Source organism: Paralichthys olivaceus, chromosome 8 (assembly GCF_024713975.1).
Source record: "Paralichthys olivaceus isolate ysfri-2021 chromosome 8, ASM2471397v2, whole genome shotgun sequence".
NCBI classification, from domain to species: Eukaryota; Metazoa; Chordata; class Actinopteri; order Pleuronectiformes; family Paralichthyidae; genus Paralichthys; species Paralichthys olivaceus.
Genome location: NC_091100.1, coordinates 11,827,164 through 11,855,108, shown reverse-complemented (window position 1 = coordinate 11,855,108; position 27,945 = coordinate 11,827,164). Strand labels below are relative to the sequence as shown.

Here is a 27,945-nt window from a genome sequence, read left to right as displayed (position 1 = left end):
TTCGGTGTGCTTGTGTGGCAGGCCACCCTTTATTAATCATGAAATGCACAAGTCTCTAGGACTTTCAGAAGAAAAGTTATTCAAAAATATCTTGTACTTTTTTTTATAGATTTGGTGGTTTCACCATTTCCGAAGCTCGTAGAAGCTCGGGGATGGTCCCAATGGATCGGGCAGAGCCACTTTAGTGGAGATGGAACCAACTTCCAAGTCTCTATGACCTTCAGAAAAAAAGTTATTGAACAATATCTTGAACTCCTATAGGTTTTCATCCCTAACCCTAACCCTAATCACAACCAAAAAATCAAACACTAATCACAACCCTAACCCTACCCCTTCCAAAGGTCGTAGAAGCTCGGGGGTGGTACCAATGGATCGGGCATAGCCACATTAGTGGAGATGGAACCAACTTCCAAGTCTCTATGACCTACAGAAAAAAAGTTATTGAAGAATATCTTGAGCTCCAATGGGTATTCATCCCTAACCCTAACCCTAATAGCAACCCTAACCCTAACCCTAATCACAACCCTAACCCTAACCCTAACCCTAATTGCAACCCTAACCCTAACCCTAACCCTAATTGCAACCCTAACCCTAATTGCAACCCTAACCCATATTAGGGATTAATTGGAATAACTCCGCGCTGCTTGCTCGAAACGTGCTGAAATTCGGTGTGGTTGTGTGGCAGGCCACCCTTTATTAATCATGAAATGCACAAGTCTCTAGGACTTTCAGAAGAAAAGTTATTCAAAAATATCTTGTACTTTTTTTTATAGATTTGGTGGTTTCACCATTTCCGAAGCTCGTAGAAGCTCGGGGATGGTCCCAATGGATCGGGCAGAGCCACTTTAGTGGAGATGGAACCAACTTCCAAGTCTCTATGACCTTCAGAAAAAAAGTTATTGAACAATATCTTGAACTCCTATAGGTTTTCATCCCTAACCCTAACCCTAATCACAACCAAAAAATCAAACACTAATCACAACCCTAACCCTACCCCTTCCAAAGGTCGTAGAAGCTCGGGGGTGGTACCAATGGATCGGGCATAGCCACATTAGTGGAGATGGAACCAACTTCCAAGTCTCTATGACCTACAGAAAAAAAGTTATTGAAGAATATCTTGAGCTCCAATGGGTATTCATCCCTAACCCTAACCCTAATAGCAACCCTAACCCTAACCCTAATCACAACCCTAACCCTAACCCTAACCCTAATTGCAACCCTAACCCTAACCCTAACCCTAATTGCAACCCTAACCCTAATTGCAACCCTAACCCATATTAGGGATTAATTGGAATAACTCCGCGCTGCTTGCTCGAAACGTGCTGAAATTCGGTGTGGTTGTGTGGCAGGCCACCCTTTATTAATCATGAAATGCACAAGTCTCTAGGACTTTCAGAAGAAAAGTTATTCAAAAATATCTTGTACTTTTTTTTATAGATTTGGTGGTTTCACCATTTCCGAAGGTCGTAGAAGCTCGGGGATGATCCCAATGGATCGGGCAGAGCCACTTTAGTGGAGATGGAACCAACTTCCAAGTCTCTATGACCTTCAGAAAAAAAGTTATTGAACAATATCTTGAACTCCTATAGGTTTTCATCCCTAACCCTAACCCTAATCACAACCAAAAAATCAAACACTTATCACAACCCTAACCCTACCCCTTCCAAAGGTCGTAGAAGCTCGGGGGTGGTACCAATGGATCAGGCATAGCCACATTAGTGGAGATGGAACCAACTTCCAAGTCTCTATGACCTACAGAAAAAAAGTTATTGAAGAATATCTTGAGCTCCTATAGGTTTTCATCCCTAACCCTAACCCTAATCACAACCAAAAAATCAAACACTAATCACAACCCTAACCCTACCCCTTCCAAAGGTCGTAGAAGCTCGGGGGTGGTACCAATGGATCGGGCATAGCCACTTTAGTGGAGATGGAACCAACTTCCAAGTCTCTATGACCTTCAGAAAAAAAGTTATTGAACAATATCTTGAACTCCTATAGGTTTTCATCCCTAACCCTAACCCTAATCACAACCAAAAAATCAAACACTAATCACAACCCTAACCCTACCCCTTCCAAAGGTCGTAGAAGCTCGGGGGTGGTACCAATGGATCGGGCATAGCCACATTAGTGGAGATGGAACCAACTTCCAAGTCTCTATGACCTACAGAAAAAAAGTTATTGAAGAATATCTTGAGCTCCAATGGGTATTCATCCCTAACCCTAACCCTAATAGCAACCCTAACCCTAACCCTAACCCTAATTGCAACCCTAACCCATATTAGGGATTAATTGGAATAACTCCGCGCTGCTTGCTCGAAACGTGCTGAAATTCGGTGTGGTTGTGTGGCAGGCCACCCTTTATTAATCATGAAATGCACAAGTCTCTAGGACTTTCAGAAGAAAAGTTATTCAAAAATATCTTGTACTTTTTTTTATAGATTTGGTGGTTTCACCATTTCCGAAGCTCGTAGAAGCTCGGGGATGGTCCCAATGGATCGGGCAGAGCCACTTTAGTGGAGATGGAACCAACTTCCAAGTCTCTATGACCTTCAGAAAAAAAGTTATTGAACAATATCTTGAACTCCTATAGGTTTTCATCCCTAACCCTAACCCTAATCACAACCAAAAAATCAAACACTAATCACAACCCTAACCCTACCCCTTCCAAAGGTCGTAGAAGCTCGGGGGTGGTACCAATGGATCGGGCATAGCCACATTAGTGGAGATGGAACCAACTTCCAAGTCTCTATGACCTACAGAAAAAAAGTTATTGAAGAATATCTTGAGCTCCAATGGGTATTCATCCCTAACCCTAACCCTAATAGCAACCCTAACCCTAACCCTAATCACAACCCTAACCCTAACCCTAATTGCAACCCTAACCCATATTAGGGATTAATTGGAATAACTCCACGCTGCTTGCTCAAAACGTGCTGAAATTCGGTGTGGTTGTGTGGCAGGCCACCCTTTATTAATCATGAAATGCACAAGTCTCTAGGACTTTCAGAAGAAAAGTTATTCAAAAATATCTTGTACTTTTTTTTATAGATTTGGTGGTTTCACCATTTCCGAAGCTCGTAGAAGCTCGGGGATGGTCCCAATGGATCGGGCAGAGCCACTTTAGTGGAGATGGAACCAACTTCCAAGTCTCTATGACCTTCAGAAAAAAAGTTATTGAACAATATCTTGAACTCCTATAGGTTTTCATCCCTAACCCTAACCCTAATCACAACCAAAAAATCAAACACTAATCACAACCCTAACCCTACCCCTTCCAAAGGTCGTAGAAGCTCGGGGGTGGTACCAATGGATCGGGCATAGCCACATTAGTGGAGATGGAACCAACTTCCAAGTCTCTATGACCTACAGAAAAAAAGTTATTGAAGAATATCTTGAGCTCCAATGGGTATTCATCCCTAACCCTAACCCTAATAGCAACCCTAACCCTAACCCTAATCACAACCCTAACCCTAACCCTAATAGCAACCCTAACCCTAACCCTAATCACAACCCTAACCCTAACCCTAACCCTAATTGCAACCCTAACCCTAACCCTAACCCTAATTGCAACCCTAACCCATATTAGGGATTAATTGGAATAACTCCGCGCTGCTTGCTCGAAACGTGCTGAAATTCGGTGTGGTTGTGTGGCAGGCCACCCTTTATTAATCATGAAATGCACAAGTCTCTAGGACTTTCAGAAGAAAAGTTATTCAAAAATATCTTGTACTTTTTTTTATAGATTTGGTGGTTTCACCATTTCCGAAGGTCGTAGAAGCTCGGGGATGATCCCAATGGATCGGGCAGAGCCACTTTAGTGGAGATGGAACCAACTTCCAAGTCTCTATGACCTTCAGAAAAAAAGTTATTGAACAATATCTTGAACTCCTATAGGTTTTCATCCCTAACCCTAACCCTAATCACAACCAAAAAATCAAACACTTATCACAACCCTAACCCTACCCCTTCCAAAGGTCGTAGAAGCTCGGGGGTGGTACCAATGGATCAGGCATAGCCACATTAGTGGAGATGGAACCAACTTCCAAGTCTCTATGACCTACAGAAAAAAAGTTATTGAAGAATATCTTGAGCTCCTATAGGTTTTCATCCCTAACCCTAACCCTAATCACAACCAAAAAATCAAACACTAATCACAACCCTAACCCTACCCCTTCCAAAGGTCGTAGAAGCTCGGGGGTGGTACCAATGGATCGGGCATAGCCACTTTAGTGGAGATGGAACCAACTTCCAAGTCTCTATGACCTTCAGAAAAAAAGTTATTGAACAATATCTTGAACTCCTATAGGTTTTCATCCCTAACCCTAACCCTAATCACAACCAAAAAATCAAACACTAATCACAACCCTAACCCTACCCCTTCCAAAGGTCGTAGAAGCTCGGGGGTGGTACCAATGGATCGGGCATAGCCACATTAGTGGAGATGGAACCAACTTCCAAGTCTCTATGACCTACAGAAAAAAAGTTATTGAAGAATATCTTGAGCTCCAATGGGTATTCATCCCTAACCCTAACCCTAATAGCAACCCTAACCCTAACCCTAACCCTAATTGCAACCCTAACCCATATTAGGGATTAATTGGAATAACTCCGCGCTGCTTGCTCGAAACGTGCTGAAATTCGGTGTGGTTGTGTGGCAGGCCACCCTTTATTAATCATGAAATGCACAAGTCTCTAGGACTTTCAGAAGAAAAGTTATTCAAAAATATCTTGTACTTTTTTTTATAGATTTGGTGGTTTCACCATTTCCGAAGCTCGTAGAAGCTCGGGGATGGTCCCAATGGATCGGGCAGAGCCACTTTAGTGGAGATGGAACCAACTTCCAAGTCTCTATGACCTTCAGAAAAAAAGTTATTGAACAATATCTTGAACTCCTATAGGTTTTCATCCCTAACCCTAACCCTAATCACAACCAAAAAATCAAACACTAATCACAACCCTAACCCTACCCCTTCCAAAGGTCGTAGAAGCTCGGGGGTGGTACCAATGGATCGGGCATAGCCACATTAGTGGAGATGGAACCAACTTCCAAGTCTCTATGACCTACAGAAAAAAAGTTATTGAAGAATATCTTGAGCTCCAATGGGTATTCATCCCTAACCCTAACCCTAATAGCAACCCTAACCCTAACCCTAATCACAACCCTAACCCTAACCCTAATAGCAACCCTAACCCTAACCCTAATCACAACCCTAACCCTAACCCTAACCCTAATTGCAACCCTAACCCTAACCCTAACCCTAATTGCAACCCTAACCCATATTAGGGATTAATTGGAATAACTCCGCGCTGCTTGCTCGAAACGTGCTGAAATTCGGTGTGGTTGTGTGGCAGGCCACCCTTTATTAATCATGAAATGCACAAGTCTCTAGGACTTTCAGAAGAAAAGTTATTCAAAAATATCTTGTACTTTTTTTTATAGATTTGGTGGTTTCACCATTTCCGAAGCTCGTAGAAGCTCGGGGATGGTCCCAATGGATCGGGCAGAGCCACTTTAGTGGAGATGGAACCAACTTCCAAGTCTCTATGACCTTCAGAAAAAAAGTTATTGAACAATATCTTGAACTCCTATAGGTTTTCATCCCTAACCCTAACCCTAATCACAACCAAAAAATCAAACACTAATCACAACCCTAACCCTACCCCTTCCAAAGGTCGTAGAAGCTCGGGGGTGGTACCAATGGATCGGGCATAGCCACATTAGTGGAGATGGAACCAACTTCCAAGTCTCTATGACCTACAGAAAAAAAGTTATTGAAGAATATCTTGAGCTCCTATAGGTTTTCATCCCTAACCCTAACCCTAATCACAACCAAAAAATCAAACACTAATCACAACCCTAACCCTACCCCTTCCAAAGGTCGTAGAAGCTCGGTGGTGGTACCAATGGATCGGGCATAGCCACTTTAGTGGAGATGGAACCAACTTCCAAGTCTCTATGACCTTCAGAAAAAAAGTTATTGAACAATATCTTGAACTCCTATAGGTTTTCATCCCTAACCCTAACCCTAATCACAACCAAAAAATCAAACACTAATCACAACCCTAACCCTACCCCTTCCAAAGGTCGTAGAAGCTCGGGGGTGGTACCAATGGATCGGGCATAGCCACATTAGTGGAGATGGAACCAACTTCCAAGTCTCTATGACCTACAGAAAAAAAGTTATTGAAGAATATCTTGAGCTCCAATGGGTATTCATCCCTAACCCTAACCCTAATAGCAACCCTAACCCTAACCCTAATCACAACCCTAACCCTAACCCTAACCCTAATTGCAACCCTAACCCTAACCCTAACCCTAATTGCAACCCTAACCCTAATTGCAACCCTAACCCATATTAGGGATTAATTGGAATAACTCCGCGCTGCTTGCTCAAAACGTGCTGAAATTCGGTGTGGTTGTGTGGCAGGCCACCCTTTATTAATCATGAAATGCACAAGTCTCTAGGACTTTCAGAAGAAAAGTTATTCAAAAATATCTTGTACTTTTTTTTATAGATTTGGTGGTTTCACCATTTCCGAAGGTCGTAGAAGCTCGGGGATGGTCCCAATGGATCGGGCAGAGCCACTTTAGTGGAGATGGAACCAACTTCCAAGTCTCTATGACCTTCAAAAAAAAAGTTATTGAACAATATCTTGAACTCCTATAGGTTTTCATCCCTAACCCTAACCCTAATCACAACCAAAAAATCAAACACTAATCACAACCCTAACCCTACCCCTTCCAAAGGTCGTAGAAGCTCGGGGGTGGTACCAATGGATCGGGCATAGCCACATTAGTGGAGATGGAACCAACTTCCAAATCTCTATGACCTACAGAAAAAAAGTTATTGAAGAATATCTTGAGCTCCAATGGGTATTCATCCCTAACCCTAACCCTAATAGCAACCCTAACCCTAACCCTAATCACAACCCTAACCCTAACCCTAATTGCAACCCTAACCCATATTAGGGATTAATTGGAATAACTCCGCGCTGCTTGCTCGAAACGTGCTGAAATTCGGTGTGGTTGTGTGGCAGGCCACCCTTTATTAATCATGAAATGCACAAGTCTCTAGGACTTTCAGAAGAAAAGTTATTCAAAAATATCTTGTACTTTTTTTTATAGATTTGGTGGTTTCACCATTTCCGAAGCTCGTAGAAGCTCGGGGATGGTCCCAATGGATCGGGCAGAGCCACTTTAGTGGAGATGGAACCAACTTCCAAGTCTCTATGACCTTCAGAAAAAAAGTTATTGAACAATATCTTGAACTCCTATAGGTTTTCATCCCTAACCCTAACCCTAATCACAACCAAAAAATCAAACACTAATCACAACCCTAACCCTACCCCTTCCAAAGGTCGTAGAAGCTCGGGGGTGGTACCAATGGATCGGGCATAGCCACATTAGTGGAGATGGAACCAACTTCCAAGTCTCTATGACCTACAGAAAAAAAGTTATTGAAGAATATCTTGAGCTCCAATGGGTATTCATCCCTAACCCTAACCCTAATAGCAACCCTAACCCTAACCCTAACCCTAATTGCAACCCTAACCCATATTAGGGATTAATTGGAATAACTCCGCGCTGCTTGCTCGAAACGTGCTGAAATTCGGTGTGGTTGTGTGGCAGGCCACCCTTTATTAATCATGAAATGCACAAGTCTCTAGGACTTTCAGAAGAAAAGTTATTCAAAAATATCTTGTACTTTTTTTTATAGATTTGGTGGTTTCACCATTTCCGAAGCTCGTAGAAGCTCGGGGATGGTCCCAATGGATCGGGCAGAGCCACTTTAGTGGAGATGGAACCAACTTCCAAGTCTCTATGACCTTCAGAAAAAAAGTTATTGAACAATATCTTGAACTCCTATAGGTTTTCATCCCTAACTCTAACCCTAATCACAACCAAAAAATCAAACACTAATCACAACCCTAACCCTACCCCTTCCAAAGGTCGTAGAAGCTCGGGGGTGGTACCAATGGATCGGGCATAGCCACATTAGTGGAGATGGAACCAACTTCCAAGTCTCTATGACCTACAGAAAAAAGGTTATTGAAGAATATCTTGAGCTCCAATGGGTATTCATCCCTAACCCTAACCCTAATAGCAACCCTAACCCTAACCCTAACCCTAATTGCAACCCTAACCCATATTAGGGATTAATTGGAATAACTCCGCGCTGCTTGCTCGAAACGTGCTGAAATTCGGTGTGGTTGTGTGGCAGGCCACCCTTTATTAATCATGAAATGCACAAGTCTCTAGGACTTTCAGAAGAAAAGTTATTCAAAAATATCTTGTACTTTTTTTTATAGATTTGGTGGTTTCACCATTTCCGAAGCTCGTAGAAGCTCAGGGATGGTCCCAATGGATCGGGCAGAGCCACTTTAGTGGAGATGGAACCAACTTCCAAGTCTCTATGACCTTAAGAAAAAAAGTTATTGAACAATATCTTGAACTCCTATAGGTTTTCATCCCTAACCCTAACCCTAATCACAACCAAAAAATCAAACACTAATCACAATCCTAACCCTAACCCTTCCAAAGGTCGTAGAAGCTCGGGGGTGGTACCAATGGATCGGGCATAGCCACATTAGTGGAGATGGAACCAACTTCCAAGTCTCTATGACCTACAGAAAAAAAGTTATTGAAGAATATCTTGAGCTCCAATGGGTATTCATCCCTAACCCTAACCCTAATAGCAACCCTAACCCTAACCCTAATCACAACCCTAACCCTAACCCTAATTGCAACCCTAACCCTAACCCTAACCCTAATTGCAACCCTAACCCATATTAGGGATTAATTGGAATAACTCCGCGCTGCTTGCTCGAAACGTGCTGAAATTCGGTGTGCTTGTGTGGCAGGCCACCCTTTATTAATCATGAAATGCACAAGTCTCTAGGACTTTCAGAAGAAAAGTTATTCAAAAATACCTTGTACTTTTTTTTATAGATTTGGTGGTTTCACCATTTCCGAAGCTCGTAGAAGCTCGGGGATGGTCCCAATGGATCGGGCAGAGCCACATTAGTGGAGATGGAACCAACTTCCAAGTCTCTATGACCTTCTAAAAAAAAGTTATTGAACAATATCTTGAACTCCTGTAGGTTTTCATCCCTTACCCTAACCCTAATCACAACCAAAAAATCAAACACTAATCACAACCCTAACCCTACCCCTTCCAAAGGTCGTAGAAGCTCGGGGGTGGTACCAATGGATCGGGCATAGCCACATTAGTGGAGATGGAACCAACTTCCAAGTCTCTATGACCTACAGAAAAAAGTTATTGAAGAATATCTTGAGCTCCAATGGGTATTCATCCCTAACCCTAACCCTAATAGCAACCCTAACCCTAACCCTAATTGCAACCCTAACCCTAACCCTAATTGCAACCCTAACCCATATTCACCATAGGGTGAATAACTCTGCACTGCTTCCTCGAAACATGCTGAAATTCGGTGTGGTTGTGTGACAGACTACCCTTCATCAATCCTGAAATGCCCAAGTTTCTATGACGTTCAGAAAAAAAGTTATTCAAAAATATCTTGTAATTTTGTTTTCAGATTCAGTGGTTTCACCACTTCCAAAGGTCGTAGTAGCTCGGGGGTGGTACCAATGGATCGGGCATACCCACATTAGTGGAGATGGAACCAACTTCCAAATCTCTATGACCTTCAGAAAAAAAGTTATTGAAGAATATCTTGATCTCCAGTGGGTTTTCATCCCTAACCCTAACCCTAATCACAACCCTAACCCTAACCCTCATTGCAACCCTAACCCTAATTACAACCCTAACCCATATTCACCATAGGGTGAATAACTCTGCACTGCTTCCTCGAAACATGCTGAAATTCGGTGTGGTTGTGTGACAGGCTACCCTTCATTAATCCTGAAATGCCCAAATTTCTATGACGTTCAGAAAAAAAGTTATTCAAAAATATCTTGTAATTTTTTTTTCAGATTCAGTGGTTTCACTTCTTCCAAAGGTCGTAGTAGCTCGGGGGTGGTACCAATGGATCGGGCATATCCACATTAGTGGACATGAAACCAACTTCCAAGTCTCTATGACCTTCAGAAAATAAGTTATTGAAGAATATCTTGATTTCCAATGGGTATTCATCCCTAACCCTAATCACAACCCTGACCCTAATATGAACCCTAACATGAACCCTTACCCTAACCCTTACATTAACCCTAACCCTACTCAAAACTATTACCTTTTAACAACTTCATTGTACTGCCTGTGGACTTCGAGAAAATTAAAAGTAAACTGGAATTTTGTGTCTTTGAAATTATGCTTTATTTATTTCTGTTATCAACTTAAAATGTATTTTATTTATTATAATTTTCAAAAGTGAGTATTGTCAGACATCTGAGTTGAGAAAGCTTTTTTATTCACTCTTTTCTTATTCTAAATTTCATTGTCCCCTCTTTGTATAAACAATGTGTTTTTGTGATTTTTGAATAGTGTAACAAGCACATTAAAAGTTTTATTTTAAGTAGTTCCTTCTCCCACAAGTACCACAGTTTACCACAAGTTAGAGAAAGTATTCATTGCAGTAACAGGCAATATACACAAGGGGGAGACCATCCAACACCAAACACTATAAAGATGTACAGCATGGTGTATAGCAATGTATCATTTAACTTTTTGTCATACAAAAATACAATATCTATATATGAAAAATATTCCCCGACCATCTAATAGAATATTTTAGAAATAATAAAAAGTAAGTATCATTAAGTCAGTCATGCAACATAATTATCATGTAGCAAACATGTGATTGAGTGTGAATTGAGATGTGTCCCTCACCTGTATCCCTCTGGACAGATGCAGGTGTATCCGTTGACGGCATCAATGCACTGACCTCCGTTCTGACACTTGTTCTCTTCACAGTCGTCAAAATCCAGCTCACAGTGCTCACCTACGTAACCTGGAGTGCACTCACATCTACAGTACACACAAACAGACACACACACACATACAGAGAGAAATGCTTGTTGGTATTGATCTTTAATCCACAGTCTATCTATCTATCTATAAATCTATTCATCCATCCCTCCATCCATCCAAATATAAAATAGACATATAGACATTATGTTTGAAAAAGCCTGATTGCCTGATGAACACACACACACACACACACACTCACACACACACACACTCACACACACACACACACACACACACACACCATCAACTTCACTCCATCAACTCTCCAATTGGACACATGTCTTCATGCCGTATTCATAAGAGTGTGTCTGTGTGTGTGTGTGTGTGTGTGTGTGTGTGTGTGTGTGTGTGTGTGTGTGTGTGTGTGTGTGTGTGTGTGTGCGTAGCCCACTTACTTGTATCCCTGTGGGCTCAAAATGCACTTTGAGTCGTGCTGACACGGGTTCAGCTCCGGAGCACAGAAATCCAGTTTCTCTTCACACAGCTCCCCTGGGAACACACACAAAGTGCAGAGACACATAAACAAATCATCCAGACACCTTTTCATTACTGTGCATACCATCAGCATTAATGAGAGAAATTATAATATAAAACATCTCAATGTTTCCCAACTCCCTCACAGTGTGTTTCTGCTTAGTGCTGTATGTGTCTGCACTGCTTGTACAGCAGTGTGCTGTATGGGTGTGTACTTTGATGATAAATGACTCTCTTGTGGCCAGAACCAACACAGCGGTCTGATAAATGATCCCATCTCTGGGAATGTCATAGTCCTGACGATAGTCCCAAGTGTATCGTGATGCTGCTGAAACTCTGAACTCCAAATGAAGCACTGATGAGGCACCGGGGAATAAACCAAAACTCCTGACATTACGAGTTGACTGCAAATAATTACGTGATCGAATGTGAACGTGTGAGCAGACGATGAGAGATGTGTTTGCATTTTTATGCTCCGGATCCTCTATCTCAGTAGTTACTGTGCTACTTTATTCAGAGGAAGATTAGACCTAATAAAGTCTTAATAAAGTCTAATCCTAATATAGTTTGTAATTGAACAGAAGGCGTCTTCTTTCACCCAGTTTATTGGATTTAGAAATGTTGACTGCACCTTTAAATGGCTTTAATAAAGACATAACTGCAGCCATTAAGAGAACGGATGACTGTGACTGCTTGTTTCTCGGTCCACAACAAACAAGTTCAAATTTGTGATTTGCATGAGCAACACTGCTGCAATATGACATGTTAATTCACTGCCAGGACAGTGCTCGTTTTTAAAAATAATAAATCATAGTTCACATGTACAGAACTAGTATCTGTGAGTGTATAAAAGGTGCAGCTTGATTGAATTTAATGAAACTGTTCAGCATTCGCAGAGGTAAATGCTCTACTGAGTGCCATTCTAGTTGGTTTATCTTTAAGCAGGATTATTATAAACACATTTCCACAAAACTTGGTGAAGGGATCAATCATTTTTGTATTTCTTTAACTGAGGTTATCAGATTACTTTGCTTTTACCTCTGCCACAGAGGTTATTTATAGGTTATTTATGTCTGTCGGCAGGAATATGAAAAAACTGCCAAACCGATTTTCTTCAAACTAGGTGGAAGGATTGGACGTGGCCGAAAGAAGAATCCCTTTAAATTTTGGCTTTAATTCGGACAAATGCGCAGATCAAGAAATGTTTGAATCACTTTCTTTTCTCTTTTTTTAACCAATTCCCAGGGAGTAATTAATGGATCTTATAGAAAAACATCTGCCATATTAAAGCACTGATACTTATGAGTGTCTGTAATTTGGTGCAGCTTGATTGAATTTAAGGGGACTATTGGGTTGAGTCCCATTTTAGTTTCTTTTATTTTCCAAATTCAAGCTTAGTTAAAAATGTTAGTCATTTGGGGCTGAGTTCCACAAACAGGCTGTGGAAACTGGAAATTATTGAAACAACACGTTGCTGGTTTTGTTTTGTTCATGAGACAATAACAAGAATATAGAATATCATCAGTCTTCTCCTCTTACCAAATTGTTTACCTGGAACATACCAAACAATTTAGTATGGTAGTGACATGTGTACATAAAGAAGCAAGCAGAATAACCACAGATATCTGAGAGCATGAAAACTCAGCGGTCTGTCTGAACATCATGGACATGCACAGCTAACATGGAGCGTGACTGCATACAGTAGGTTAACTCTGTGGTGGTGTCACATTTCTGAGGAGCGTGGATAAAGCACAGGAAATGAGGGAAGGAAGGAAACCAAGGAAGGATGGAAGGAAAGAAGGAGAGAGAGAGGGACAGGAGGGACAGAGAGAAGAACAGACTAACCTCTCTCCACCTCATTGGTAGCAGCTGCAACCACAGAAAACACACACACACACGAAGATAGATGATCGAAAGCAGAGCGAGACAGGAAAAAAACACAAGACAGCGAGAGACAGAGAGAGAGAGAGAGAGAACACCGCCACAAAGGTTAGCTGTCAGAGATGATTAGCACAGTGCAAAAGCAGACAAACAAGTAGCAACAGGCCAGCGTTAGTCAGAAAACACATGATCATTTTCTCTATCTGTGTATGTACGATTCACGGGACCTAACAGAGCTGCAGAGAGAGAGAGGAAGTAAAGTTCCATTCATTTGTCCTATAGAGAAGTGGCTCAGAGCAAGGGCACTTCTATATAAAAAATAATGTTTGCATTAGAAAATATCTTCAAATGCTTCTTGATATTAAAAAAATTAAATGGCTTGGAATTATATGTATATCTGAGGGGTTGGTGGAGAACATGATGTCTTGGAGTTTTGAGTGTCCCAAGGCGTCATTGATTACTTTTAGGGAGTCAAGTGGGATTGGATTACTGGATACTTTTAAAATGACAATAACATTGTATAAATAAACCTTTTAAAATGAAATAAATTAATAGATTAATATTACTGTACATGTAATTTGCTTATTCCAAAAAGTGGATCTTAAGAGAATCAACTAATTATGGGGGCAACATAGGATGAATTCAGTGACATCGGAGCCTCTTTTATTCTCAGACTAATTATTTTGAATTTGCTGCAGCCAGATTACCACCTCTTACTGGCTTCATCTCCATGGAAACAGACGCTGGTTAGTTGCAATTTAATTTAATTTTTAAAACTTTTAAAACTATTTCATCTTTTAACTGTGCTCTGAAACTAATCTTGACTATTAAGACCCATCCACCGACCAACATGACAAAATATGAATTGTGAGAAATTAAGATGACAATCTGCAGGGTGGCTGTATTATCTAATTTCTGTGTGAAGTAACATTGAGGATATTGTTTAAAGGAGCAAATGAAATGTGAATATGGGACAGAGAGAAACACTTTGCTGGTTACACCTCCCACTGCATAACTCTACATGTGTTACCTGTGTATTCTGGGGAGCACATGCATGTGTAGTTGTTGATTCCATCAACACAGGTGGAGTTGTTCTCACAGTCGTTGTCTTCACAGTCATCGATGTTGATCTCACAAGCATCGCCTTCGAAGCCCTCTGGACACACACACCTGTAAATACACAGTGACAAACACACACAATGGATAAATCAAATGCATGCAGAGCGACATACAGAACCCTGCATTATTCTGTTAACGTGAACGTGTCTATACTCTGTAACTTGCACTCAGGTTAATGACTCTACACCAACACACACAGAGTGGTATATTATGAGTCTAATAAAGAGCTCTTATGCGGCACACAGTCAAGAAGATGAATATCTCATTATATAGTCAGCGACAGTTCGTCACGTTGAATATTTCACCCTCCAAACCAGAGAAGGAAAAGAAAATGAATTAAGATGGAAATACAGAAAATACAGAGAAAGACTGAAATGAAAAAAGTAACAGAAGAGACAGAGAGAGAGAAACAAGAGGAGCTGTGCTCTTGGCCCAATCTAAATGTCTGTGTAGGAGGTAGAAATCTGCTCGGAGAGAGCAGACAGGCATTAGCTTCCCTCCAGTCAGAACTAAGCAGCCTAATGAAGAGAAGGTGATTCTCACAGCAGGAGGAGAAAGACTGAAGACAAAACTGGTCCGATGAGCAATTTACCTCCTGTAAATTCACCCCCATCTGTCATTAGAGGGGCAGCATCACTGATGGAGTTATTTGCTGAAGGTCCAGAGGTCATATGCTACAATATGTCTGTAACTGTGTTCTCCAGTGCTACAGGTTTATTGATATCGATACCTGCTCTCTCATGTCTTTTACATGATTCACCATATTGTCACCATATAGTCATGCTCATGTCTTACTTCCTTCCCCCAGTTTGAACTGGAGATTTTCTGATAATAAATTCTAACAAGGTTTCTCACCAAAAGTTACTCCCTTCTCCTTCCTTCAGATGGCAGGTTCCACCGTTCTGGCAGGGGTTACCAATGCAGGCGTGAATGGGCTCCTCACAGTTTGGGCCCTACGTACACAAAAAACCAAACAGACACACAAACGCACACACACACTTTTTAGTGCTTTTAAAGTGCAACAATAGCTTATTATCATAAATTCCAAGTATGTGCATCATTTGTGTTTAAGTTTGCACAGTGTATGGTTTTGAAATGCCAAAAAGGGTCCTATCCATAGATTGGTGTAAAAGCAGGCAGACGTTACACAGAACACTCATGATTAGGAAAGACGCTTGAGCAAGTGAATACAACAATGTTTGGTTTTCCATTTCCATCTGGTGTTTGCACCTTGAATCCATAGGGGCAGGTGCAGCGGTAATAGTGCACAGGGTCATTGGAGCAGGTGCCGTCGTTCTTGCAGGGGTTGGACAGGCAGGGCTCACACTTAGCCTGGATACTCATGTCTACTGGACCTGTGTGATGGAAACACACCAACCCAAACACACACACACACACACGCACACACACACACATACACATACACATACACATACACATACACATACACATACACATACACATACACACACACACACACACACAAACAAAACACACACAACACACACAACAAACAGAGAGACCTAAGTGTTACATACTCTGACGAGTCAGAATAGACAGGTTCAATAATACACTGAGACGACTGTACACTTTCAGGGACCTGCTTAAATTATTTTTTTCCAAATGTCAACTTTTTTAAGAATAATTCGTATTTTGTGTTGTTTTTTGACGTTTCCATTTGAATTATATAATACATTTGAATGCATTTTTTCAATATAACATTATACTATAGTATATTATTACCTTGACTATAATATGAGGTGAGATAATGCTTTTAGAAGAAAGAGTTGCAGGTATGTTACTAGGTTATAAATGAGAAAAATAACAGATTGTCTATAGCAGGACCATGATACGTACAGAAGACAGACATATCCCGGGTCTTATTACAAAACATCAACATTTAACAGTCGGGACAAACAATGCCGGTGAGAACACGAGGGCTAAAAAGGGAAGAAGAGAGCGGTTCAGTCTGATCAGGGTTTAAAAAAGGAGGAACACCGGGTGGGGAGCGTCAGGAGAGACCGAGGAGGAAGTACTGGGATATGAGTGGCTACTTTACCTGGCACCAGTAAACCACAAGGCCCCGGGACTTCTAGTGTGTCAGTTAGATTAGGTCAAAAATAGGTTTTAGTCATGTGTTCATGGTTAATGTGACATAATAAGGTAGAAAGTTAGTAGCAGTGTGTAACAGCCAAGATCATGCTAACAAGAAATTTTAGAAATTGTTAGATATACATTTTATTCAATTTATTGTAGTTCATACTGCAATTTATTTACTTCAAATATTAGAACAAGATGATTTTCCTTTTTTCCATAAAAATAGAATACATGGTTTTCATTGGACAGTGGTAACTCCATTTGGAGTCCTTATCAAATGTCCTCATATTCATATGATACATAAATGTATATTTATATTTTATATATATAATAATAATAGAATAATACCTGTGTGCTGTGAGTGTATTCTTATGGTTTTGGACAAATAATAAAATGCATATTTACACTTCATGTGAAAGTGTGCATCAATATGTTGGCATTTGCTCCTGGGTTATTTCACTTCTATAAGCATGTGACAGCCTGTGTTTACCTGTGCAGGTGAACTTCTTGGACGGCGTGGTGAGCAGCAGTTTGTCGGTCATGTCCCCAGGCCCGGCACAGCGGGCGATGCCAGGCTCCTTGTAGCCGCTCTTCACCCAGTCTGACAGCCACTGCATGTGGCAGTCACAGTACAGAGGGTTGGCACCAAGAGCCCTGTCAGCCACAGCAGAGTGAGAACAATGTTTAGACATATAAACAGACTTCACTGGGAAAATCTGCATGTGTCACTGTTTCTTTTCAGATCAACTGAGCTGGAGAACTGAGCCACAAAGAAGAGAAAATGTGTCTAAATACTGCCAGACTGAACTACACATCACTGACGAGATAAATGTGAAGCTGTGGTTTATTTCCACAACAAATAGCTGTGATTGTAATGATCATGTGTCTCACGCTGACAGGACTTTAAACACGTCACATGAACTGTGTTACTTCACTGTCAAAATGAATGTTAGTGCAGATGCTCGATGTCTCCTAACTCTAAGTCTAAGAGGAGTATAAACTAGAATTAGCACCCTACAGTTCTATGCCTCCGCCAACAGTGCAGTTTCGGTCTACGTACATTTTTTTCCAGACTCATATGAGACCACCATGACCTTTGACCACCGAAATTTAATCAGATCATTTTTGATTCTGTTCAAAATGTGAAGAAATTCCAGCAGAATTAAGATATCATGTTCAGGAGGACAAAAAAACATGTTCTGTGACCTTTGAACTTTGACCACCCAAATCTAACCAGTTCATCATCTTTGAGTCAATGTGAATATTTTTATATATTATATTATTATTTTTAACCAAATTTGAAGAAATTCCCACAGAATGTGGTCGCTGGCTATCGCCGGCGCAGAGGAATTTTAATGGAACGTTTTTTCTCTAGGTGATTCATTCATGCTTGGCTACTTTGATACTTTGATTGGCTGATCCATTAGCTAGTTTGCTACTAATTAGCAGTCACATCATGCATGCAGGTGTAGCCAGTTTTAGTTTCTGCTGGTTTCTTTGCTAAATCTTTTGTCTTCCACTCCAACCTCTGCCTTATCTGCCTAGTGTTACATGTTCACTGGTGCACAGTTACACTTTATATTTCGTGTATGTACTCATGATGGGGGACTATAGCTCTCACAGCAGAATCATCACTCTGTCACAGTCCATTAGTGTTTTGCCCTCAGTTATTCATTACCCTTTGCCATTTTCACAAACTGCCCTCTCATTTCAGATCCCGCCCCTCCAACCCGCCTGCAGTAACCTCAGCGTTTCCTGGTCATCTGATTCTCCACCTGTCGGTTTGATCTGTGACAAATTGCTGCTTGGATTCTGTCAGAACTCCCCCACGGAGTTGAATCTAACTGTAGGACCATTTTTGATAAACGACAGTTCCTTTGTGTAAGTGTCTCTAACTGAACTATTAAAGTGGTCAAGAGGGAAGTTAGAGACAATTGCAGGCTTGAAATAGACATTAAAGTAATAGACTCATTTTCTGTCGTCTGCAGTTTGGATCAAAAAGCAGCAGCCTGTCACAGGCTCTATCCATGGTGCTGATCCTGGGGAGCGCCTCCAGGCAGAGACAACTATTCCCTCACTTTGTTCCCTCCAGTATGTAACACTCTCCTCTCACACTGCTTGGAAATAGGTAATATTGTATGAAACAAATAATTTTAGGTCTTCATTTCCTTGGTCGATGAGAATGTGATGTTTAGTGGAATGATAACTAAACATCTGCATCCATTGACTTTAATATGGTCTCATATGGAGACTTTTGGGCCTTGGTGAAGATATGTACTGAGTGCCCCTCTAAGTTTGGACCATGTCTCCCGTGTTCATTGCTTATCTGAATGTTGTTCTATATAATATTGGCTTCAGTCTCTATTTGGTGGTGTAAACCCATTTTTGCAGAACAATCAATTTAGCAAATTTTCTTCAAAATCCCAAAATCCATTATCTAGAAAAGTAAAAGTCTCCAAAGACTGTTTTACTGTTGTAGCTGCAATGACTGGGAAACATACACCCACACCACAATTTAATTTCCATAGCAAATTGCCAATAGACAAAAGAGAGGCATCCAGGTGTAAACTGCTCTGAATGAAGGGAACAGAGAGAAGGAGCGGGTTTAGATGATCAGCTACATTTTTTGATTGATTCATTTACTAACAAGCATCACTGAACAGATTTTTTTCATTTCATTTTTCATTCAGAGGATGACAGAAACTCTTGTGATATTGTTTTGCAATGCTACGGCACGTAGAGAGGTAGACACTCAAATCAAAATAAGACAAGAAGAGTGATGAGAGTGTTTTTACATTACTCACAAGTGGGAAAGTGATGACAGATCTTTGAAGGCTCCCTCTGGTATCAGTGATATGTCATTACCATGGAGAGACCTATGTCGAGGTAAGAGGATGAAGAGGAAATGAAAAGTGATCAGAAACATAGAGTCTGGATCGTTTCTTCAGCATTAGTCTGTACGATGTTCATCAGTGGTCGCCTGTGTGGCATCAGGACAGATACTCACAGCAGACGTAGAGACTTGAGTCCATCGAACGCTCTCACAGGGATACACCGCAGACGGTTGTAGCTGAGGATTCTTTACATACAGAACAAGCATGTTGGCATGGAGACAAATGCAGAAATCCTTTTTCAATGCAGCAAGCTATTTCATATCACAATCCTGTTTTATGACTCCACTGAGCAAAGCAGTCGAGCTAACAGACTCACAATTTAACACACTTGCTGGAACAAATGCATTTATCCATTCAGAAACACACACACACACACACACACAGTAAACATATGCATCTCTTACAAGCACAAACAAATTCATGTTGCGCAGGCATTCTTTTTTAGCCCCAGTCACCAAAAAAAGTTGGTCCTTTGGTAAAATAAATATGGTGCTAAAGAAGTCCTGATTACCTCAACCATGTTTATGTCTTGTTTTGTTTTTGTCTGTTTACTTAGCAGAATTTCACAAAAGCTTAAGGACAGATTACCACAAAACTTGGTGGAAGGATGTAGTATGGGTCAGGAAAGAACCCAGCAATTTTAATGTGGATCAAGGATTTGTTTTTTAACTTATTTATTATTGTGACTGTTTTTCAACAATTTCATTGATTTCCCAGGAATATTTCATGGTTTCTTGATAATCATTGTACTGAGTGCCATTCTACTTCAATTTCTTATATGATTGAGGGCATCTTTGTCTTGTTTATTAGTAAATTACACAGACTATGACAATATCACACACACACACTTTGCAAAGGGACTGATAAAGCCAGACTCACAGGGTAAGCAGCTCGGACATGTTACTGAGGCTGTGGTTGGACAATGTGCTGATCTGGTTGTTACTCAAGTCACTGAAAAGGAAACAATAATTGATACATAAAACACACATGCATAAACAAACGCACACACATACAAAGACAATGTGCAGTGCTTAATATTCTTCTTTAGTCCAATATCACACCCACATCAGGGTCAAACAGGTTAAATCAAAACTGAGCACTGACTGACAGTTAGTGTCAGTCTTCATAAGAGCAGAGAGCAGGAAACAGGCCAAGTCACGATTTCATCATAACTGTGTGATTCTGGATGTGTGAGTGTACGTGTGGGCTGTCTGTCCTCTGTGGGTGAGACTTACATCAACGTTAGGTGTTTGTATTCAGAGAGCTCCGCAGGAACCTGAGTGAAGTGGTTACCATCCAGGTACCTGAGTGACGGAGGGAGAGGGAGTAGGGCACAGAGTGAGAGGCGGTGTGGAAAACAGAGGGGAGATAAATAAAGAAAAATGTGGACGATGTGAGGAGGATTGGAAAAAGAAAGAGAGAGAGAGAGAAAAAGAGAAAATGAGAAGGGAGAAAATTAAGTTATTTAACCATGTGGGAAATTCCTCATCTCCAGCAGTGTGAGCAGTCATTACGGCTCGAGCCATAATAAACACTGGAGTTTAATATCCCCACTGGCATCCTAATACAGTACAGCCACACATGCATGCACACACACACACATACTTCTATCTCTGTGGGGACATAATACATTCCCTCGCCACTTACTCCAACCTTTAAGGAATAATATGTTATAGTTCTTTATTAAAATGTCAAAACACAACTAGATTTAAGAAATCTCCAATTTTATTCAAGGTAACGGGTGATTTCTTTTTGGTCGTCTCTTAATTGTCAAATCAGCTTTACTGTTTACTAGCTTCGTCCAGCTCTGCTGTAACTTCTGGGGCAAATGACGCATGACGCGGGAAAAACACTCTGCTAGCCAGTGATGATCATGATCATTTATTGCTATTTTCTGTGTAACTTGAATAAAACTCTAATACAAAACCTCATCTGTGAACATGATTTGAGCCTGAGTTGCATCAGGTAGAATTTTCTATGTAATGGTAAGGAAGACACCAACACCCATGATTCCACGCTGCCTCACGATGTCATAAATCTAGCAGTAAATATTGCCTATATAACCATTACAACTAATCGCCTAAACCCAACCCTCACAATTTCAAGCTTAACCCTGAAATCAAGTCTTGATCTTCAAATGGCCCATTGACATCGTGAGAACCGACCAAAAGGTCCTCACTTTCCAAAAAATGTCCTCGCTCTGTTTGCTCTAATAGTCACAAAGATAGATAGACACACAAATACACACACATACACACATGCATGAATGACAATTGTTTCTACTTCACTTTGTGACATTCCTCTAATTATCCTGCACATTAATTAAGACTTTGTTAATATGGGCAGGATCACATTCCCCACAGGAGACAGTGAAACACCACCACCAGCACTGAGACGTATTGTTTTCACAGGACAGAAATAAAATGTCCAATCTGAGCTACAGTGAGGCCGCATCTCATATGCGAGCCTTTCTATGATTGTTAAACCAGTTTGTGATACGTGTTGTGTTGGTCCTAAACTCACAGCTCAGTGGTCTCTTTGGGGAGGCCTTTGGGCAGCATGCTGAGACCCTTGTTGCTGCAGCGCACCACAGTGTCCAGACAGGAGCACTCTGCTGGACACCTCAGCACCGGAGAACAGCTGTTCTCATCGTTACCTGGTGAGGACGAATGAACAGATGGAAAAGAAAAATGAAAGGTTTGGATGAATAACTAATAAAGAATGTGTCAGAGCTGCAGATGTTGCAGATAACCGTGTGCCGTCTCACCATCTTCACACGCAAAGTCCTGGACAGCTACGTCCTGGATGGGGATCTCCTTCAGGAAGTAAGGGCTCTGGCAGCGAGGGTTACCAGTGACGATGCGTTTCCTCCTCAGCCAATCACCGAGCCAAGCCAGGTGACAGTTACAGTTGAAGGGATTGGCCAGAAGATTTCTGCAGAACACAGAGGAGTTTTTAGAAACACATTGTGTGCCACTATATTTTCCTACATTAGTATGAGTGTACTCACAGCGTGGACAGGGAGTGCAGTGTGTCAAAGGCTCCAGGGTTCATAGAGGTGATCTGGTTGTCATAGAGTGACAGGAGACGCACGGAGCTCAACCCCACGAAGCTGCTGTTACTCACACAGCTGAGACGATTGCTCCTCAGCATGCTACTCGCACACACACACACACACACACACACACACACACACACACACACAAAACATGATTAATTATACAAAAAAAACAGATATTTAGAGTATTAGTGCCATGTTGGTAAAAATTATAAGATTTTGAGAATAAAGTCACAATGTTACAAGAAAAAACTCATAATTTAACAACTGAATTTTTGCAAAAAAGTTTTATGAAAATGTCTATTTCATTTTTCAAGAATGAAGTTGTACTTTTATGAGATAAAAGTTAAATCGGTGGTAAGACATTTGCAGCTTATTTCCTTAAAAAAAGTTTCTCAATATTTCTATAATATTCTCATATTATTATATTACAGTTTCTCGTTATATAATGACCTATTCTCAAAAATCTTCTCCGTTTTGTTCTTCAACATGGCCCTTATACTCTCTAATGGATTGTAAACCTGAGTTCACGTTTTTATATTTGTGTTTACAAGAGTGCAGTGTATCTGAATATTATGCATACATGACATGATAACTAGATTACATATGCATTTTGTGTGTGTACCCACAGTGTGCGGAGGCCACTCAGTCCCTTCAGCATGCGGTGGTGTACGTTCTCCAGTTTGTTGGAGGTTAGAATCAACTCGTTGACCCCTGAGGCTCCTTCAAATGTCCCCTCCTCTATGTCAGTGATACGGTTATTGCTCAGGTTACTGCAGGGAGTGGGAGGCAGGAGCAAGAAAGGTGTAGTGAGGATAAAAAGAGTGACAACGAGAGAGAGAGAGAAGAAAGAAGTAGAGAGGACGAGATGAGGACAAAGGCAGCAAGAGGGAAACATAAAGATGGGAGCAGTGAGTTCACTACACAAATGGTTCACTTTCATTTCATGTGTACAATCATAGTTTGACCTGAGTTTGACTTTCACACAACCACATGTTACGTTTACAACACGTCTGACTCACATCTTCCTCAGCTGAGGCAACTTCTTGAAGATCCCCGTCGCCTCCAGCACAGTGAATTCATTGTTGTTGAGACGCCTGAGAACAGAGGAGAGAGGAGGTGGTCCGAGACAAAGAGAGAGAGAACAATCGAATAAATACAGACAGAGGAGGAGAAGATGAAGGCCGACACACAGATATGCTTTTATGCGACACAAATCCAGCTTGACTCACAGTTCTGCGGTGTACTGAGGAATGTGATCTGGTATTTTGATGAGTTTCTGGTTGGAGCAGTCGACCGTGGTGCCCTCGCAGCGACACTTCTCGGGGCAGGCCAAGTCGGCGAAGCAGTCGGCTCCGAGCTTGCTGCGGTAATCCTCAGTACCTGGTCACAATCACAGCCACAGTGTCACTGCACGCCCTCACCACGTAAACAATCCCGGTCCCAGCATTTACTGGTACGGCTTCCAACACAAACTCTGCGGGCGGCCAAAGTTAAGGTCGTGACACAACAAGGGAATTTTGAGACATTGCAGACAGGCTGTGCTGCTTTTGGTCGGGAGCGGGGGGGTGGGTGTTTTTCCAAATGAACCAAAGATGTTCGAAAAACATTGCTGATTATGATCATATGCAACATTACTCATGAGCTTCAGGCAGCCAAGTCCACAAGACATACAAACTGTCAAGATGGAGACATGTATACAGGCACACACACACGAGAACAAACACTGGAGTTTCTCTGTCCTGTCAGACGGCAAAGTGACTGTTAGTGTTAGGAACCACAACACAAACAGAAGAGCATCAAAAATTCAATCACAGCGGAAAAATGCTTACACACACCCAAGTAGTCATCTATCAAACTGTGCGCACACACACACACACACACACACACAGACACACTCTCTCTCTCTTACACACACAGACACACACACAGAGGTTGCTGGGGTGAGGGGAGATTGCTGTCTCTTGTGTCTTGGCCATGCTGCAGGGTATCGCAGGGCCGTTCCATGGTGCTTGACAGAACCATGTTCCACTATCGGAACCTGGCAGCCACATGGTTAGATCAAGCACAACGGAACAACCTGCTGACTGACTGCTCCTCCGCTGGAACACAGGGATGGGAAGGATAGAGGGGAGAGGAGGAAGAGGACGAGGAGGATGAGGACCGGAAGAGGAGAAGAGAGGTGCAACATCAGGGGAGGCTTCAGGTAGGAGAACAAGCTTTGAGAAGCTGAGGATTGAAGAAGGTGAAAGGAGGAGATGAAGGGTAGGAAAGGAGGAAATGAGAGGATGAGAAGGAAAGAATAAGAGGGGAGGACATGAGAGGAGAGCAAGTAGATGAGAGAAGGTGAGTCGGGCTAGAGAAGAGGAGGGAATGGGAAAAGAGAAGAGGAGGAGAAAATTAGGCTGTGGGCAGAAGAGGGAGGAGAGAGGAGGGTAGGAGAGCAGTAAGAGAGAAAAAGGAAAAGATGAGGATAACAGAAGATGAATCCTAGGAGGAAAGATGTAAGATGAAGGATGAAAAGAGAGCGAGGAACAGACAGGTGGTTGACTTTATAAAATGGATCTATTGAAATGAGCAGAGCGGGGAGAGGAGGATCAGAGGAGGATAAGATTAGATGGGCATGTATGTACAGTAAAGTGATCAAGAAAGAGCAGGAGAAGGAGGGATAAAAAAAGAGGAGAGACGAGGAACATCTAAAGACATTTTCTACACTCAGACACATCACAGGAGAGCAGGAGCAGTGGGAGGAGAGTTACAGCAGCACTGAAGGCAAGAGAAGCCCTGACTTCGAGGAACACACACACACACACACACACACACACACACACACACACACACACACACACACAATCTCACACACACAAAGACAGAAATACAAGAACCATTATGTGCTCAAGTGTAAAATTCATATGTAGTTTGCAAACAGACACGAGGGGTTACAGGAGGGTTCAAGGTCACTGTGGTAGAGGTCAAAGGTCAGAGGCCAGCTCAGGGACGAGAGGTGAGGGATTCGGAAGTTGACGGTGGAACCACGTGTGCTTGTGTGTGTGTGTCTTACTTACAGCCGACATGGTGTACTCCTTGAGTGTGTGAGAGAGGCAGTAGGAGAAAGAAGAAGGGATTTCACTCGTTTATTATAACAGGAGAGAAAATGATGAAAACTCATAAAAAGACGCTGCAATTTTCTTCGAGTTGAGTCCCCGGGCAGAGGTTCATTTAAAGACCTAATGAGTTGTGAATGGTGAGAAGCGTGCTGGCGCAAGATGACATAGGGTGCTGGGTACTTTCCTCCGACACACATCCCCGGCCTCGTTCACGTGAAAAACGACTGATGCAAATTTATTTTGGGGGGGATCGTGATGTGACAAAAAGCGCACAAATTAAACCACAGGGATGAACGGAACAGTTCTCATTCCTCAATATAATAGTGGCATAATTTTGTTTTGTGCATTTCTTTTACATCAATCACTTCGGAAGATTCATTCACACGACCAAGACTATTTGGTTAGAGGGAGATATTTAAAAATTACACGACATAATTTTAGTTAAATTAATCTAAGGCCTGTTACCAAGGTTGTATCACAGAATGCGAGATATGTTTATTCAACTTTTAAGCTGCAAATGATCGTAAATTATTCAGCTTTGCCCCATATGTGGTATCAGGGCTTTGAAACCTCTGTCCCCCTGGTGAGTTTCAGAGTTAATGACTGTGCAAACACACACACATATACACACAAACGCACACACCATGCCTTCTCTGTGTGCTGCTGTGGTAATGACCGCCTTTAGCCCTGCTACTGATCTCATATGCATGTCTGATTTACATATTTTACAGCACCCCTCTGAGCATGGTAACAGTGTGACCTTTTGATGTTCTGTAGTGGGCGAAACAGACAGATGCTCGCGGACACACGCTCATGCATTAGCTATCATTAAATGTGCTAAGAAACAAGGCGGGGAGTGTTGAATATAGTCACTGTAATCTCTCTCTCTATATATATGTAATCTATACCAATATACATTCATTCATACAGAGTTTTGCATGTTCAGTATCCAATTGACAGCGACCTGAGCTATCGCAGTAGTGGGTAACCTCCAGTCTCTGGGCCATATATATACCCGAGGGGAGCATTTGATCAGGCCCCTGAATCAATACTAGAAAAGTGTGGCCGTCACGCTTCATCACGGACAAGCATCAGGGCGACTGTCAAGAAAAGTAGATGTAGAATGTCGTGAGTAAAAGACTTTGAGGGACGTGTTTACAGTGATGAAAATCCAATCTAAAGCATTGAGACAGCGAGAAAATGCAACCAGAAACATGCAGCTTAACTGGATGAGTTGCAAGGACGAGTGACTTTGGGTAAAGTTATTGCTCGGAGTTGGTGTGTCCAACAAGCAGTTGTCACAAGACCACATTCTGGTGAGAAAGCTAATTACTAACAAGCAGAAACCTCTGAAACAGAGTGAGATTTAGTGAACACAACCTTACTGCCACTGTGGCGCTGCTCAAACAGGAAGTGTAAAGTTTGACTTAACAAATCTAGTCATTTACTGGTATGGCACAAAATATTGAAAAAACAATGATGGACAACACAAGAAGTTTCCAGTTTTTCCAGGAATTATTTTCTTTGCAAGGCGTGCATGGCACTGAATGTGTCATCATCATCATCATCATCATCATCATCATCATCGTCCTCACTTCCGTCTGACATCAGAAGTCAAGAGAAGCAGTTCCAGCCGTCGCATTACAGAGGTTAGTATGAAATATGTGTTGAATAATTTAGAACGGCCTGCGAAGGATGTTATAAAAACTGAAATGGCCCTTGATAGGAAACAGGTTCCCAACCCCTGCTCCATCGTCAAGGTTACGGTTACCATCAAAAAGCCGGTGCAAGGACGAGAGCGTGATTATCTGCTGCCTGGTTGGACGTGATGCATAATGATGTACAGCAGTTCATTAAAAGAAAATGTTTCAGCATTCACAAGGTGTCAGTCAAGGCAAGTCACTCCTAGTGTCAAGAGTGTGCGCGTGGGCAGCAACCGTGCACCATGAGTGAACAAAATGTGTATTACACACACACTCTCAGACACACACACATGCTCAGTGTACAATACCTGGAATGAAATACTGTTCTCTAGCTAATGGAGAGACAGAGAGATTATAAGTGAAAAACAACATGAGAACAAAAGGCTGGACTATAGACGAAAGTACTGTGTGTGTGTGTGTGTTTGTGTGTGTGTGTGTGTGTGTGTGTGTGTGTGTGTGTGTGTGTAACAATTTTAGGGAGATGCCAGAAAATACTGAAAGCAGGGAGTTGAGGTTAGTAAAGAGAGGCCGAGGGAAATTCTCAGCAGGAAAACACAAAATGAAAACACAGGAGAGGATATTGTACTCAACATCAATCCATGTGTTTGTGTGGATAGTAAGAAAAAAAGAACTGGTGTGTGTATATAAGGTGGTGCATGC

General features: G+C 41.6%; 1 protein-coding gene across 10 annotated transcripts in view; it reads right to left on the bottom strand.

The window, feature by feature from the left end:
- The window catches only part of slit2 (slit homolog 2 (Drosophila)), a 172,735-nt gene that overhangs the window by 81,568 nt on the left and 63,222 nt on the right, over positions 1 to 27,945 (bottom strand). For 2 of the 10 annotated variants that reach the window (XM_069530123.1, XM_069530114.1), the window contains exons 15-34: positions 27,594 to 27,617; positions 25,541 to 25,558; positions 23,708 to 23,858; positions 23,498 to 23,572; positions 23,105 to 23,248; positions 22,428 to 22,571; positions 22,185 to 22,351; positions 21,941 to 22,073; positions 20,653 to 20,721; positions 20,297 to 20,368; positions 19,531 to 19,602; positions 19,328 to 19,399; positions 17,014 to 17,177; positions 16,486 to 16,518; positions 15,657 to 15,781; positions 15,282 to 15,379; positions 14,338 to 14,477; positions 13,272 to 13,295; positions 11,348 to 11,441; positions 10,812 to 10,949 (exon numbers count right to left, since the gene is read on the bottom strand). In XM_069530123.1, the coding sequence (XP_069386224.1) occupies positions 10,812 to 10,949; positions 11,348 to 11,441; positions 13,272 to 13,295; positions 14,338 to 14,477; positions 15,282 to 15,379; positions 15,657 to 15,781; positions 16,486 to 16,518; positions 17,014 to 17,177; positions 19,328 to 19,399; positions 19,531 to 19,602; positions 20,297 to 20,368; positions 20,653 to 20,721; positions 21,941 to 22,073; positions 22,185 to 22,351; positions 22,428 to 22,571; positions 23,105 to 23,248; positions 23,498 to 23,572; positions 23,708 to 23,858; positions 25,541 to 25,558; positions 27,594 to 27,617 (1,957 nt within the window). The remainder of the gene's footprint in view (positions 1 to 10,811; positions 10,950 to 11,347; positions 11,442 to 13,271; positions 13,296 to 14,337; positions 14,478 to 15,281; positions 15,380 to 15,656; positions 15,782 to 16,485; positions 16,519 to 17,013; positions 17,178 to 19,327; positions 19,400 to 19,530; positions 19,603 to 20,296; positions 20,369 to 20,652; positions 20,722 to 21,940; positions 22,074 to 22,184; positions 22,352 to 22,427; positions 22,572 to 23,104; positions 23,249 to 23,497; positions 23,573 to 23,707; positions 23,859 to 25,540; positions 25,559 to 27,593; positions 27,618 to 27,945) is intronic. The other 8 variants (XM_069530115.1, XM_069530117.1, XM_069530116.1 and 5 more) reach the window with 8 other exon arrangements.